At 45.0% G+C, this 15,440-nt stretch overlaps 5 protein-coding genes across 5 annotated transcripts; 2 read left to right on the top strand and 3 right to left on the bottom strand.

The window, feature by feature from the left end:
• Positions 1 to 1,965: 1,965 nt before the first annotated feature.
• DFL_001534 (uncharacterized protein) lies at positions 1,966 to 4,636 on the top strand (the record flags this gene model as incomplete). Its single annotated transcript, XM_067630166.1, has 3 exons — positions 1,966 to 3,815; positions 3,871 to 4,423; positions 4,478 to 4,636. 3 exons carry the CDS (start codon positions 1,966 to 1,968, stop codon positions 4,634 to 4,636), a joined length of 2,562 nt encoding a protein of 853 aa, XP_067492836.1.
• A 274-nt stretch (positions 4,637 to 4,910) lies between these two features.
• On the bottom strand, positions 4,911 to 6,844 carry DFL_001533 (uncharacterized protein; the record flags this gene model as incomplete). The annotated part of the gene is made up of 6 exons (XM_067630165.1): positions 4,911 to 4,961; positions 5,026 to 5,105; positions 5,172 to 5,885; positions 5,962 to 6,376; positions 6,450 to 6,532; positions 6,607 to 6,844. The coding sequence occupies 6 exons, from the start codon at positions 6,842 to 6,844 to the stop codon at positions 4,911 to 4,913; spliced, it is 1,581 nt and encodes a 526-aa protein (XP_067492835.1).
• Positions 6,845 to 7,489: 645 nt separating this feature from the next.
• Positions 7,490 to 8,615, top strand: DFL_001532 (uncharacterized protein; the record flags this gene model as incomplete). The annotated part of the gene is made up of 2 exons (XM_067630164.1): positions 7,490 to 7,654; positions 7,773 to 8,615. 2 exons carry the CDS (start codon positions 7,490 to 7,492, stop codon positions 8,613 to 8,615), a joined length of 1,008 nt encoding a protein of 335 aa, XP_067492834.1.
• Positions 8,616 to 8,787: 172 nt separating this feature from the next.
• Positions 8,788 to 9,520, bottom strand: DFL_001531 (uncharacterized protein; the record flags this gene model as incomplete). The annotated part of the gene is made up of 3 exons (XM_067630163.1): positions 8,788 to 8,880; positions 8,955 to 9,399; positions 9,474 to 9,520. The coding sequence occupies 3 exons, from the start codon at positions 9,518 to 9,520 to the stop codon at positions 8,788 to 8,790; spliced, it is 585 nt and encodes a 194-aa protein (XP_067492833.1).
• A 3,853-nt stretch (positions 9,521 to 13,373) lies between these two features.
• Positions 13,374 to 14,905, bottom strand: DFL_001530 (uncharacterized protein; the record flags this gene model as incomplete). Its single annotated transcript, XM_067630162.1, has 5 exons — positions 13,374 to 13,914; positions 13,979 to 14,421; positions 14,491 to 14,546; positions 14,612 to 14,798; positions 14,870 to 14,905. 5 exons carry the CDS (start codon positions 14,903 to 14,905, stop codon positions 13,374 to 13,376), a joined length of 1,263 nt encoding a protein of 420 aa, XP_067492832.1.
• Positions 14,906 to 15,440: the final 535 nt, after the last annotated feature.

The following is a 15,440-nucleotide window of genomic DNA, read 5'->3' as shown; positions in this document are numbered from 1 at the left end:
CGTTTGTATATATGGGAAAAATATTTTCTGCTGTCTCCATCTATTATTTCTTTCATCGAAACGTACTTCTTGGAATACACTTGGCGGCCATATCCAAGCGTAAGCATGTCATGGGCATCTTACAAGGCAATTGCCGCAGTCAGAAGGTATAATAATTCCTCTCCATCGATTGTATTGGCATCTAAAATATGAGGGATAACCCGAGCTCCTAAAGTCTCCAGCGGCTCCGACATAAGGGAAATGGTCCCAATCGCCCACATTGCCATGGTGAATCTCGAAGTGCTCGACGGTTCCTCGGGAACCGAAGTTGTTACGGGTGTGGTTTCAGTGTCCTGATTCTAGAAATCATATAACTGGCCTAGAAAACGACTGCTCATGCGAAGAGCGAAAATTTCGAGGGCAATGTCGAACACGATATCCCAAATGAGAGAATCGAAGACTTCTGACATGCTTGTAGCGTGGCGGCTGGCTTTGCAATTTTAGGCTAATAACAGGGTTACCCCACGGAGTTCGGGAGCTAGACATAGTGGTTACTCAATGCTGCAGATATTTTGTGGGGAAAGCTCACCATTGACGGTTTGTCCGAATCTACATCAATGGACCAGTAAACTTGATGACTATTTGATGTGGAGTATTCAGAAGCCCTTTCTTTCGATGGTTTGATGGTTGTAGCCTCGTTCTGAACGGTTTGTTGGCTTGATGGGGTGTCAAGGTTTGAACAACGCCTGCAGCTGCATGTCGTGCATGCTCTATTATAGGGGCGAAGCTAACGCAAAGGCTCTATAATCAAGTTTATCCGGCCAGATAGTGAAAACTGGTAGTAATCTATTAATAAGCTCCGAGTACGAGGTTTTTTATTTTCACCCATGGAAAAACATAAAGGCTCAGCGCCTCTCACGGCCTAATTTTTTTCTGGGGCTTAACCGAGCTCAACTTCGCAATCTCTACAACCATAGTTACTACTAACTGATAAAAGGCTTCTTGATTCGCTCCCAATCAATCTCAAGGCCGCAAATCGTCGCGAAACACAACAAGCTTTTCATTAGGCTAGCTTTTCATAGTCACCATGCGATATTGTTATACATGTATACATGTGTGGAGGATAATAATGTTGGGCCAAGGCCCATGGTTCTATCAAAGCTGCATTGTCTAATTGAATGCTTTAGAATGCACCTTCTACGTAATTACTTACGTACTGCAAGACTGGATCAACTTTACAACCCTCCGGTTTCTTTAGCCTCAACTCTATTATTTGTTACTGCCTGGTGGTCTCGTTGGTCTGCCTGGTATATTACCCTGATATACGTCACTTGTTGTGAGCGGATGCTTGCAAGGCGTACTCTAGACACATAATAATCACCAAGGCCTTCTGCATCGCGCATTTGGATCTGGTGATCGACATTACAATGATTTGATTGGGGGGGGTACAGGGCTTAGAAGGATATATGAAACTCTTCCGTCGGTCGTTCGCTGTGTTGATTATAGCCGTGATTTGGCAGCAATATCATCTCTAAAAGCTTCAAATCGTTTTAAACTCGTCTGAAGGGGCTGAATTGTGCATATGTAAGTCATTATTATTATTACAATATGGTTTTCGTGATTAAAGCTTATTGTATAATTAATATCCTGCTGACCTTTATGTTGATATTTTGTATCAATCGACTGGATTGAAGACTCGTGTTGTGTGGTATTTTAGCACACCTCTTTGGGTTAGCCTCTAAATCTATGGGCATCGATTTCGCCGGGTTTAGTAATTCACAAAGTCCGCCAAATCCGAAGCTTCATAACACCATTCCATAATGTCTCCGATGTAGGATATTATTCTCCTTATCATTAGAAAATATACTGTCCAGCTCTGATAGGCCTATTCCTCTTTTTATTCCATCTTCAGTAATCTTTCGGCTCCATCTTTTTGCCAAAACCGCCAGTTGTCTGCTCACGAGCTCTTCGAAATTAATGGGCACAATGACGGATATATCCGAATTCACTAGTGTCTTTCGCGCCCGCGTCAACCTCAACGACAAGCGTAAAGCGAACAAGCGAAATCGCCAAGCACTTTCTTGCTTTGCATGTCGCAGCCGTAAACTAAAATGTGACCGTCAACACCCGTGTACCGCGTGCAATAAACGTGGGGAGGGGTCGGCGTGTACTTTTACAGCTACTACTATAGGAAGCAATGGTACCGGGTCCGCTGGGATTACTAAGCCTTCTAGCTCCGCAACTGCAGATGCAAAAAGATCCGAAGCTCAGGCTAAACTCCAGAAACTTGAAGAAATCGTGCAGCAGTTGATACAGTCTGGAGCGGTTGTCTCCAAACCTGGAGATAATAGAAATACTACAAATAGAACAAACCGGGAAGCCACACAGTCAAGAACACGAACCGACGATAATGAGGGCGACGACCCCCAAGATGAATCAACATCGGGGCATAAAGGACGCCAGCAGGCTCCGGTATTCATGTGCTATAACGAAGCTAATGGGGGGTATGTCGGTGCAACCCACTGGGCAGCCCTTCTTGAACAAATCAACTGTGTCAAGGAATCTCTTGAAGACGGAATGGATCGTGACTCTTCTGATCAGCCGGTCTCTGAAGATTCCCCAGGGACTGATGATGCGGATTTGATTCTGGGCAATGGCTCTGGGCACCTTACAATAGACGATGCGGTACGAGCCCTCCCGCCCCGCCACGTAGCGGATCGCCTGCTCCAAATATACTATTCAGTCAAATTCTCAAACGCCCTTTTCATTCATACAACAAAGTTTCGGCGAGAGTACGAAGCATTTTGGGAGAACCCAAGTTCAACCACCCTAGTTTGGATCTCAATTCTATTTTCCATATTATGTATGGGCTCAATGATTGCGGCTCGAGGGAACAAACTCATCGCCTTGGAAGCATACGATATTGAAGCTACGAAGCTCTGCAGTAAGGCTCGTCAGTGTCTCGTTGCCGGTCACCATACAAAATGTCAGCCGTACGTTATCGAAGCTCTAGTTATTTACACTTATTGCAAATACCAGCTCAACGTAGAGTCCGACTCTACTCTCTGGGCGCTCGCGGGATATGTGACTCGCCTTGCACAACGGCTAGGATACCACCGGGATCCTAAACACCTCGGTAAATTCACTCCTTTCGAAGCTGAGATGCGTCGACGGACTTGGTTTTGGGTATCCACTTTTGATCTCATATTCTCGTTTCAGTACGGTATGCCAGGGATCATCCACGATGAACAGTGTGATACCGAACCACCTGGAAACTATGGCGATGAGGACTTCGACGAAGACACGGTAGTAATGCCACCGCCTCGCCCTCCGACCGAGTTTACGAATATGCTATACTATTGCCACAAGATAAAAATGACCTCTGTTTTTCGCCGAGTCATCGGGCAAGCGCTGGTGCTTCGACAACCTGACTACGATCAGATTCTAAAACTCGACAAGGAACTTGACGAAGTTCACAATGGTATTCCTGCAATTCTGAAGTTAAACAAATCTATAAGGGAGAGCAGCTTTGCTGATGCCTCTTATATGATCCTTCACCGCATTGTCTTAGAACTAACCTACCACAAGTGCCTATGCGTACTACACCGCATGTATTTAACATTCGAGAAGGAGAATCCGAAATATGAATATTCGCGAAGGCGTGTTAGGGAATCAGCTTTGAGGATTCTTGATCTCCAGAGCGACGCCTACGATGAAAGTCAACCCGGTGGCAGGTTGTGGGATGAACGCTGGATGGTATCTAGCTTGACAGTTCATGACTTCTTGCTTGCTAGCATGATAATGTGTCTGGACTTGAGCGAGAAGAAAGATCCCGAGTAAGTCGTCCCTAAGACCACCTTATTCACAGCAGCGGACTAATCATAGGGAAAGTGTTTCAAGGTGCTCCCGCTGTCTCCCTGCTCTACAAAAGTCTTATAGGATTTGGTCGGAGAAGAAGCATATGTCCCGCGATGCCCTTCATGCCTCTAATATTCTGGCTGCAATGCTTGCAAAGGCGGCCGGCTCCACTGCAGAAAACGCAAATGCGAGGAGAACGGCAACGCCTCTTCCGCCAACCTCGAATCCACCTCCTGCTAGTTCATTTACTGGCGCAATTATCGATTCTAATTCGTTGGCGCAGGAGCCCAACTCTATTTTTAGTATTAACGCCCTGGGGTTGGGATCAAATACCGGTGCAGAATTCGGGAACATGCCAATAGATGCATCAGCTCCTCTCAATACCATAAGTAACAATATGGTGGGGATGCCTGGAGGAACAGAACAAGATCGCTCTGAGCAAGTTGGGGAGTTTGTACCGCGCCAACTTACCGCGCGAGAAGAAGCTTTCGGGTTGGGCTTCGGGAACGATGTGTATCCTATGGTCGACTCTTTCGAGCCACTAGACTTTGATACCTTGATGGGCGGCGGCGGGAATATTGACTGGGTAAGCTTACACGGGCGCCTGACCAATGTTCCCAATTTCTAACGAATTCTGTAGGGCCTCGTTGACCGATATCTCTTCGACAAAACCGTTAATTTCGGCGACAACTCGCCAGTTCTAGACAGTATGCAAATAATAACACCAGATGAATCGGAGACTGGTAGTGGCCAGCTAGACCCGGCTTCTCAGTCGTCGACGTCCTCTTCTAGAGCGTAATTCCAGCGTCTTTAACAATTTAACGTCAAAATATATTTATGGTCCTCACTTAATTATCTAACTTTGTATATGCAGACATATCTGTGACCAATTTTTTTTCATTGGAAGTAATGAAACCATGGAATAGAGTATTCCTGAATGAAAAGTTTGGCTTTGGTCTATCATTTAGTTTCTACAAACCCTAATCCTTAGCCTCTCAATCTTCGAACGAATGGAGCCGTCCCAAGCTGCTAGCAGTATATAGACGATCTGTACCGCTGCCACACGGATACTCCTATAGTAAGGGTTTTGGCTCTACTGCTGCCGAAAAGAAATTACGCTCCATCTAGTGTGCATGAAATCAGTACGCATACCAATCTAGGATAAAAGATCTTCGGGAGTCGCCCCACCTCTGTGACTTTTCTGAAAATTTCTACAAGCTCTTCAACCTGTGTCACACCGAATCCTGCTGCCATCTCTTCTAGAATGTCTGCGGGGTAGTCTTCTTAGTCATACTGTCCTCTACACTATCTCTCAGGATACGATATAAGCTCACCTCGTTGAACCTGAACTTCATTTGCGTATTCCTTGCCAGCATACTCCTCAACCCACCTCCAGAATGTATTACCCTCCGCTGTTCTCACACTCGAGTCTTCATTTTCTCTATTTCTTGCGGCGACTTGATACCCCACTGAACAGCTTATCAATGAAACCATCAAAGCAGCCACGTCGCCGTTGCTACCGACGTCGAGTATATATCTGGTATAGGCAGTAGTTGTTGGTGCCTCGGGCGTTGACTGTAGGTCTCGCTCTGTGAGGCCTGGAATCAATTCGGCACAGTATTTGACATGTAACGCCGACTCGCGGATTACACCGGTTAAATAAGTTGCACAATCGTTTATTTGCGACAGAGTTGTTCCTTTATATGTTAATAAGGCCTTCGCCCTCGCAAATTGTACGAGAAAGAGGTAGTCCTGTTTGAGATACCACAGGAAGTTTTCGGTTTTGAGCGTCCCGCTTGCGATTTGCTTTACAAAGTCGTGGTTAACATATTCGTTCCAGATATTTGCCACGCGAGGGTGATTTATCAGATACCCGATAAAGTGACCCTTAGAGTATGGGAGTCTGTAAACGTTATGAACATGGTTTATTGGCCCGCTACCTTTGCCGACGGGGTATGAGGCGGCTATGGCCCCAGATATGTAGTTTCGAGCGTTGGATACTGCGGTAGGAAGGGCTTGGGACAAGGCGATATTGCAAGCGATAGCAGCTGGGAGTAGGGTTTTAGTTCGTCGTTCAATGAGATGCACGTGGTCATTGCGTTACGGGATTAAATATATGCTTACAAGCAAGACTACACCCGGTTCCATGTGTATTGTTACTCTCTATAAATGGCGAGTTGAATAGCTTGACAACGCCATTGGAGAGAACGAGCACATCCATAACAAAGGCCTTGTCTTTCTGTCGGCGGGCTACACTCCCATCACCGAGAAAAGGTAGATGTCCACCCTTTAAAAGAACGGCGGTAGAGCATTTTTCCTGTAGCCTTTTAGCGAGGTCTACGACATCTGCCATCGAGCTTATGTTGTTAATTGGAAGAGCGGTGCTTGGTAACACCTCAGTATTTGTGTAGTAAGAGAGGAGGTGTTGGGCCTCAGGAATATTTGGGGTTACGAGGGTTGCCAAAGGTATAAGATTGTGGCAGAGGTTGGATATGGCGTCCGAAGGGAGAAGGACGCTGCCAGAAGTTGATATCATGACCTGACACGAGATGATTAGATACCTTTCCTGCAAATTTTTTTTAAGGGATATCTCGTGATTCAATCTTTGTTACCGGGTCAAGAACGATCGTTTTAACATCGTACTTCTTGATAGCCTCAACAATCACTGAAATTGACTCGGCACTCGTAAGCATTCCTAACTCATGAACTAGATTAGCTAGATTTTCTATGTATGTATATGTTCAATATGTAAATATGGAAGTAACGTACCAGTCTTCACAACGTCGACCCCAACATCCTCAATCACTGCAGACAAAGCTTTCCGAAGAAACTCGGCGGGGATTGGGTGGATATCGACAACGCCTGTTGTATTTTGAGCCGTCAATCCGGTCATTGCAGTCATGCCATAACATTTGTGCGCTGCTATGACTTTAATGTCGGCTTCGATGCCAGCGCCGCCGGACGAGTCGCTGCCCGCAATTGTGAGGATCCGAGGAGGCGCCGACATTGTGATAGTGGCGAGTGTATACACACCTAGATATTGCAAGTATGAAATTAATATATTAATAGAATGCAGCCTGATCCTAGTTTTGAGAACTGAGTATCGACCTCGAAGACCCAAACTAACTAGGCATAAGTATGTCAATGAGCGTTAACTTGGCGAACGAGCCGGGATTAAATTGGGGCCGAAACAGGAACAGAGCACTGGAAGTTAACAAAATTGTCTAAGTCGACTCTACCGACCGCCGCAATATATTGGGGACCGAAAATGAGTCGCATATTTCGAATTTCGGCACAGAGAAATGGCTAATACTAACGCCAAACTAGAATGACGTATCCACTCCAGTATACGGACTCCATATTCAAGGGGAAATATAAATACTGCTTTCCACTGAATTTCATTGCATTTTAGGCTGCTTTCAGCAAAGCTTCAAAATACCACATAGACAACACAAGCGTCGGTTTCAGTCGGGAACATACCGAGGCTCTCGAGAATACCCCTGTAGCTGCCTTTTATAGGATTTCTGGCTTCTTCAAGAGTTAAGATATAAAAACAAACGTCCACCGATAACCGAAATTACTCTGAAACCAGCCCTGAAACTTTTGGCTCTTTAAAGGGATACGTTACCTGCCTCAGGCCAACCCGCGCATAATGGCGGCTATTCAACAACTTCGACTCAGACAGCGGACTTTATTTCGAGCTAGCTCCTCTGCATGGAGATCCAGTTACAAAACCGTAGCTGGTACTCGAGCACAGCATACTTTACCTATACCCGCTGGCTCATGGGACAGCCATGTTCATGTCGTTGGAGATGAGGTATATTCACATCATCGAGTTCCGATACAACATGAATAGAAGAGAGCGAAGTCAAGATTGATTAAATTCTCCAACGGTATGAATGTTTTATCTAATAATACTTACATTTCATATCTAGGCTCGGTATCCTCTCCACCCGTCCCACCCTTATCGTCCTAAACCCGCCTCTCTGGCCTCTCTCCAATCCTTCAACGCCAATCTCCATCCAAATATCACCCACCCAGTTATAGTATCCCTCTCTGTATACGGCAATGATAATCGCTGTCTCCTCGACACCCTCTCAGATCTTAAAACCCAAGGCGCCGTCGCTCGTGGCGTGGTTGGCATAGACCCTCACACAATTCCCGACTCCGAGCTATCCCAAATGCACGAACTAGGCGTCCGTGGAGTTCGTCTCAATCTAAAATCCTCTCTAGTCGAACTCTCAAAATCGGAGTTTGAAAAGATCTTATATCGATACGCAGACCGTCTTAAACCGCTGAAAACATGGGCACTACAAATCCACCTCTCACTTCCGCAAGTGGCCTTGATCTCGGATATTATCCCAAAACTTGGGGTGACAACTATTATCGATCACCTTGCCGTCCCGTCTACAAAGCAACCGGCGAAAGCGCAAGAAGGGTATAAGGACTTTATGCGTCTTCTATCCCGTGGAGAGGTATACACCAAACTGAGCGGTATGGATAGATTTCCTACGCTACCACTACTAGATGAGTACGCGACGGAAATCGTGGCTCTAGCGCCTGATAGGATTGTCTGGGCGAGTGACTGGCCTCATACTGGGGGTGTTGGAATGAATCCTGGTGGCGATAGGAACAAGGTTCAAGATTTTAGGACGGTGGATGATGCAGCAATGCTGAAGAAGGTAGCGGAAATTCATTGTAAGGGAGATGAAGGGGTGATCAAAAAGATTTGGAGAGATAATGCAAGGGAGCTGTGGGATTATCACGGGGAAGAGTGATTTTTCATAGGATTCGAAAAGCCTTCAAAGGAAATATTTATTGAAAAATGAAACAGCTAGAAATTCTCCTAAAACGCCAGGTCTAAATCCATGAAATATATCTTACAAAAAACCCTCCGTTGCCTGAGATTGCCGAACCGACTTTCGTTTTAAAATCAATGAAACCTTGTACTTACGCCCTCCATTTCTTGGCTTCACTTGTTGGAGAACACGCATGCAACGTCCTCGTTGTAAGCGCAGCGGTAACGGTCTTTGTAGGAATAGGCTGTTCAATTATCTCGTTAATATCCTGTACTAGAAACTGGTTAACCCACAATTTCTTTTACAAATATGACTTACCAAAGTATTTGCCGCTGTTTGGACCATTAATTGGCACCCCGTTGCACACTCTACTCTCTTAGTAAAATAAGTTGTAGAGGCGTAAATCGTGTATGCGCCTGAATCCATCGACGGGAAAGGAACGGTAATTGTAGTTCTACAGACTGTCGTCGTCGTTGTTTTCGATGTTGCCGCCGCCGCTACTTTCGCTATCTGAACTTTTGGGATTGTCGTTGTCTTTGAGGATGTACAAGATGTAGTAGTTTTAACTTTTGGCGTTTTTGTACATGATGTTGTCGTCTTTTTTGTCGAAGTACAGCTAGTAGTAGTCGTCTTCGTAGATGTGCAGCTGGTGGATTTCTTTGCACGCTTTTCTATCATAACTGCTGTCTTTGTCGGAAATGTTAGGTTAATGGTCACTGTTGGTGCCGTTGGTACTTCAGGTGCAGGTGCAGCGACGGCGGCGCTGTACAGTAGAAGTTAGCCATGAACTTGAGATATGATGTTCCATAGAGAACGGTTGGACTCTTTGGATCCTACCTCGCCAAGCCAACCGCCGTCAGGACGACTATGTTCAAGAACTTCATTTTTTAAACCCAAAGAACTTAAGGAACTTCTTCTTCAAACCCGAAGCGAAGAGCTTGAAAAGTTTGAAAAAGTGATTCATGGGTGGTTGTTCTTTATACAATGGATACACCCAAGAAAACACAAAGCGTTAACGAGTGAATACGGTATGTGAACGAATGATATGGGACAAGAGCTGAGAATCCTGAGGGACTTCTTACGGACTGAGACAGCTTTTATACCCCCTCGCTAAGTAGCTTCTGGTTTCCTTTTCCTTACATAGATCATCCAAGGTTATTACATTAAGAAATTTCAAGAAATATGGAGGCAGATTGAAGCGAAGACTATCGTTTCCAGGCGGGGCATGGTTTTCAGAACCTTAGGCGCAGTACCTTATCCGCTGTTGCATGTTATCATGCGGAGGCATCCGGTAGCCTCTGGGTAGCTCCTAAATCTCATTTACTTTTTCAACCTTCACAGTTATCAATTAATCAATGCATGCCATAAAAGCATGGGTAATACCTAGGATCTATCTCGAAGAAAGCAGGGCGAAGAGAGCTATATATACCTTGAGAGGGCTGGATTCGGGTAAAATATATGGTAAAAACCTGCTTACCAGAGTTGCATACGGATTCTTGAAAAGCCTTAGCCATCATTTCATGCGACTACGCGCGTATGTTAGAACTTGCGGAAATAGATGCCTCATTTGTGTTGGTGTCATTTTTGACTCTTTGAATCCAGGTATCTGCCGGGTCGCTTTCCCTCTTCGGAACGGGATGCCTTCTGATGAGAGCATGAAAACACTAGCCACAAGTATATCACAATATTCTGAAAACGTTTTCTACCTTAGGATAAAGGCAGAATTGTTAAGCTAAAGACATGTTTTGCATTTGCGCGAAAGTCTTAATCGATAGAAGCCTATATAAGTTTCCAACAGGTCAACGCATCTTTGTTAGCAGTTAGTTTCGAACATTTCCATCTTTGGATGTTGAAGCCGGGGATGGAAAAATCCAAAGCGCCTGCATCAATATATTAAAAACGTTCAAATAAATTAGAAGTTTGTCTAAGGAAGGGGTCTTAGGCGATTGCAGAAAGGCCTCTCGATTTGTTTAGTCCATAGCTAATGGAAGACAGAAAAACTTGGAAATCTTATGTTGGGGTTTGCTGTAACATCCTTCGCGAAATATATATTATTAATATATTATCCCCTGTGAAACTATCACTTCTATTGTTCAAAATGACTTTCGATAGTATCTAAACACCCTCTGAAAGAGCGAGATCTTATTGTAATAAGAGAATACATATGTGAATTTCCATTAGCACTTATCTTTCTTCATATCTACCAATGCACGCCAATATGGTCTTGTAACTAACACATTCCAACTCTCCTGCATAGTCAAAACCGTCTACTAAGCCTGAAACCCATGCAGAATTGGATTCCCCAAATTTATGACAGCTGCAATCATTCAAATGTAACCTCATGATCGCCCAAACAAGCTCCTATTCGACTAGGCTAGTGAGAACAATGGCCAGGGTCTTCAGGAAACAAGCTTTTCTTGGCAAAAGCTTACGCAGCCCTGGTCCCGCTAAGTTGCATGCTGGGCGTTCCCGGACGGAATCTTTCCAGGTTTTCGTATGGTCGTATAATTACTTAGTCATTCGAAGTGTGGTATATTAGACATGATCTCATGTTTGTACATTTACACGTTGTGGAAAGGGGCGCGATTTAAATATTAGGCCGTACAAATTGTGTGGCATACAGACAGTTAAAAGCCAAATAGTCCCCCTTTTCGATAACCTAAAGAACCTTGTCATCAAAACTTCCTGCTGTTTATTCTTTTGAATTACATGTACTTAGGACGCAAGATAATATATTGCCACCATGGCTCAACGTCATCACGGCGATTCCGCACAGTCCACTTTTAACTTGTTCCCACGTCCACACCCTGGAGAAATTCCGCATAAATCCTTCCCAAGTCGCCGCCCATTCCCACTTGTAGCTTTATCGACATCAGTCGGTCTTTTCATACTTTTTGGATTTATTTCTTCTCAATATTTCACACATCGCTACACCCAGATGGCTGGCAGCACCATCACCACAACCCGGGCCCGGGTCTCAAAATCCAATATATCGTTCGTTCACCTTCATTTCTTCAAACGGTTTTTCAAATTCCTGCTTCTAGCTTCACAATCGCGAACGACACGTCGTCATGGGGTTCTCTCACAACCACATCCGACGTAGTGTTCACTTTTGAAGACTTCATATCAAGGATACGAGAGCAAGAAGTACCAGTTGAAAGTCTACATCTTGGCCTTTTAACTGGCGATCTCCAAGCATATAATCATTATGTAATAGTTCTCTCAAGCTTGACGCCAGTCCAATGAAATCCATGGGAAAAAGCCGAGATTATATATCTTGAAAAGCTACCCAGTGTAACTGGGCGGCCACAGGAGAATCACGAGGAGGTGCCGAGTGAATCGGGGCAAACTCTAGATCCAAATTTCCAGATCAAAAGAAGAAGATACATGGCTCGTCTTCGAAAATCTTTAGCTTCACATATGCTAACACCGGGAGTTGAGCTTGTGATTTGGCTTGATGTAGATGTATACGATTTACCCGCTGGATTGTTTAAGCGCTTTCAACAGTTGGGCAGGATTCCACCAGATAAGAGTATTGATGATATAGTAAAAGCAGGGCTCAGGGAGACCAGCGCAATGATGCGAGAGGAAGAGAATGATTCGAATAACTTACAGGAGATGGAAGGTACACCCAGAGTTGCACCTCCAATTGGATTGGTTACATTACGGTGTCAGAGCTTCGATCGTCCAGATTTTGATAGAAGCGCCTGGTCGGGATTTGGGAAACGCCCACCGAGTTGGGAGTTGAATAATATTCTGAGGGGAACAGAGTATCTTGGGATGGAGAGCTGGGCCAAAGCTGTATCCCAGCTCATCACCGGGACTGATATGATGATAATGATATTGTGAAATTAGACTCTGTTGGTGGAACAGCATTATATATCAGGGCTGATTTACTTAGGGAGGATTAGTATTTCCGGTACACTCGGTCGTTGCTACCGAATGAGGAAAAGATGGAAGGGATGGAATTGAGATGGAAGGGTTGTGTTATGTAGCGGAGATGCTAGGTTGGGGTGTTACGCTCTGGGTGGAACATGGAGAACTCTGCATGCTAACGTGTAAATAATCTCATATACAACAAATCGTGGTATCGAACTCCCGCCAGACTAATCCCAAAGGTCTCCTAGCCCTATTAAAATATTGTATATATACATGGTATCATAGTTTGTAAAGAACTCAAGAAAAGAAACTCATTAGACGCTGTGATAATGGCCATAAAACGCGGTGACATCCGTCCTGAACGAGAATTATGTCGCTAATTCTTCTCACTCCCTCCAAAAGTGTTCATACTTTTCACATCGCTGCTATTTCTACCCCTTCTACTCGATGCCTCATCCATCTCCGTGATATTGACTGTCACGCTAACTCTCGCCCAGCGATACTGTTCCTGTCCTCTTCCCCCGAGGTAGGCATGCCTTTCTTACCATTCGCAATTGCAACCGCAGTTGTGATAGCATCAACGTCTTCTTTCTCATCACCATCTTCATCATTTTCGTTTTCCTCTTCATTCTAATTACTATCCACTGGGTTCAGATCATTCGCGCTTGAGGTGCGAGATCGCTCACCAAATTTGGATTTCCGTTTTGACTGGTGTTTCCTACGATCGTTGGCGGCTTTCAAGAGAGGGTAGAAGACGATTACCACTGCCAGGAAGACAATAGCCCCAACTACTCCGCCTACAATGGCGCCAATATTGGGCTCGGACTCAGGGGGTTCGTAGTAATATATAACTTTGGTTTACGTAGGTGTGGCGGAAGCTGAGGTTGCGGTAGCGGTAATAGTTGACGGAGTTTCGGAGAGTTGGTGAAGTGGAGTGGAGAGGGTGGTTGTAGCTGCTTTGAATGTTGTTCGAAGGGATGCACCCGTACCGGATACGGTGGAATTCCGTTCACCAACCGGAGTCAAAGTTGATGTCGAGGAAAATACCACACGGCGTGGTGCTAGGTGTGTGCGGCGATGAGTGTGGTCAAAATCTGTGTAGGCTGACCGAAGGAAAGGAAACCCGAGGACATAGTCTGCGGAGGTGGTGGTGGGATATTCAGATATAGGCCGAATCGCTAGATTGCAAAGGCCCTTCTCTCCCGTTGTAGGGAGGAAGAGGAGTTCGATTGGAACTGTGATGAAAGTTCCATCGACTGATATTTGGAGAGACTTAATATCAAGCTCTTCAACCGAGGCAGTGCAATTTCTTTCATAAACGTCAGAGCCCTTCGGTTTCTCCACGTCGGCGAACAAGCTGACAATTATCTCAAACATAGCATCTGGGGTCCAAAAGTATCTGTATTTTAGTTAGTTTCCATGCATGCTAGACTTCAAACTAGGTAAGTGTGTGAATGACTTGCGGCGTAAGCGATGCATAAGCTACGCCGAGATGCCCGGCGTCGCTATCCTCATCTACAACGGATACATTTCTTCCCTTGCCGTCAATCCAGTAGATATTGCTAACTGGTAGAACACCGGCATCGGTATCTTTTCCGCTCTCGAAAGAGCTCAACTCTCCCGAAAATTGGGTTCTATCGATCCCTCCGAGGCTCAATTCTCCCGATTCATAATCAACATTCCCGCTCTTATCCACACTGGTGAAAGCGAGAGAGTAAGTGAGAGTATTGATAAAGGCCGCTTGCTGAAGTACGGGTAGCAATTGTTGACCCGGGCTTCCGGAGGTAGGTAGTGAAGAAAGCGATAGTTGTGGAGCAGACGTCCAACTATTCGCAACTGCAATACCGACATTTGCAAGAATTGAGATTCCTAGTTGGATATGTTCGGTCGCCTGGATGCCATCGATCTAATATCAAATTAGCATAGATTTTATGAACACAAAAGATCCCTCGCTTGCCGTATCCTCGCCATCGACCTCCAGTTCCTCATAATCGCCTCGGGGAGAATACGACATAGACCCAGGAATTGTATCTTAAGCGCAAGTTAGTTCACTAGTTATCCAATTTTTCAAATTTACATTGACATTGATATCTTACAAAATCCAGAGATCGTTGCATATGAGCAAGCAACCTCGTTCTTTGCATCCGCACAGTACGACCCGGCACTAACGCCCGCCGGTAGCGTCGGCGCCCAGGTCGTCCCGTCCAGACTCAGTGCGAGAGTTAAAGGTTGTGGCGGTGTTCCGAACAAAACATTTGTGTAATAACGTAGTCCGTCGTCACTCTGTGTAATTTAGTTTACGTTCGGCCTCTATATTTGATTGAATTCATATTCGCTCCACGCTCAGAACATACCAGCCAGATTGGTTGCACGAGTTCTCGCAGTTGCATCTTGTCTCGCTGCGATCTGTGATCTTTGCATCGCTTTCGATACATCTCTTCTGATTTTTCCATCTAGTTTTCCAAATTGCGGTATTGCGACAGCTTCGCCGAAATGCGCTAATAGAAGCGACGAGAGGGCGAAGCACGAGAATGTGTTGATGTTAGAAATCATTATATGGAACGGATACAAGAAAATATTACGATTGCGACCAGAACATACGAGATTGAAGTCCGAACCAAAGTAGACCGAAAACCTACAAGGTTGACACAGCGCCGGCGACAGACTTTTATTTATTTTCTCTGCGCGGCTTCCCCCATTTGATCTCATTCTTATTTCCAACTTCGCCATCCATCATATTTCCCAAAGTCCTCTATCCTTTGATTCTTAACTCAATTTTTGACCAGCGGACCCACAATTGCAGACGAACTAACCATCACCATCCTAAATAGAGAAATCATTGAGAGAAAATCGTGGAAGTTTGACATGAAACTAGCCTCCCCACCTTCATGGACGATTGGACAAACATGACCTCGCTGTATCATC

The sequence above is a fragment of the Arthrobotrys flagrans genome (assembly GCF_004000055.1).
Source record: "Arthrobotrys flagrans strain CBS H-5679 chromosome Unknown unitig_3, whole genome shotgun sequence".
Classification (NCBI taxonomy): Eukaryota; Fungi; Ascomycota; class Orbiliomycetes; order Orbiliales; family Orbiliaceae; genus Arthrobotrys; species Arthrobotrys flagrans.
The sequence above is the reverse complement of the archived record's forward strand: the minus strand, read 5'-3'. Positions and strand labels throughout refer to the sequence as shown.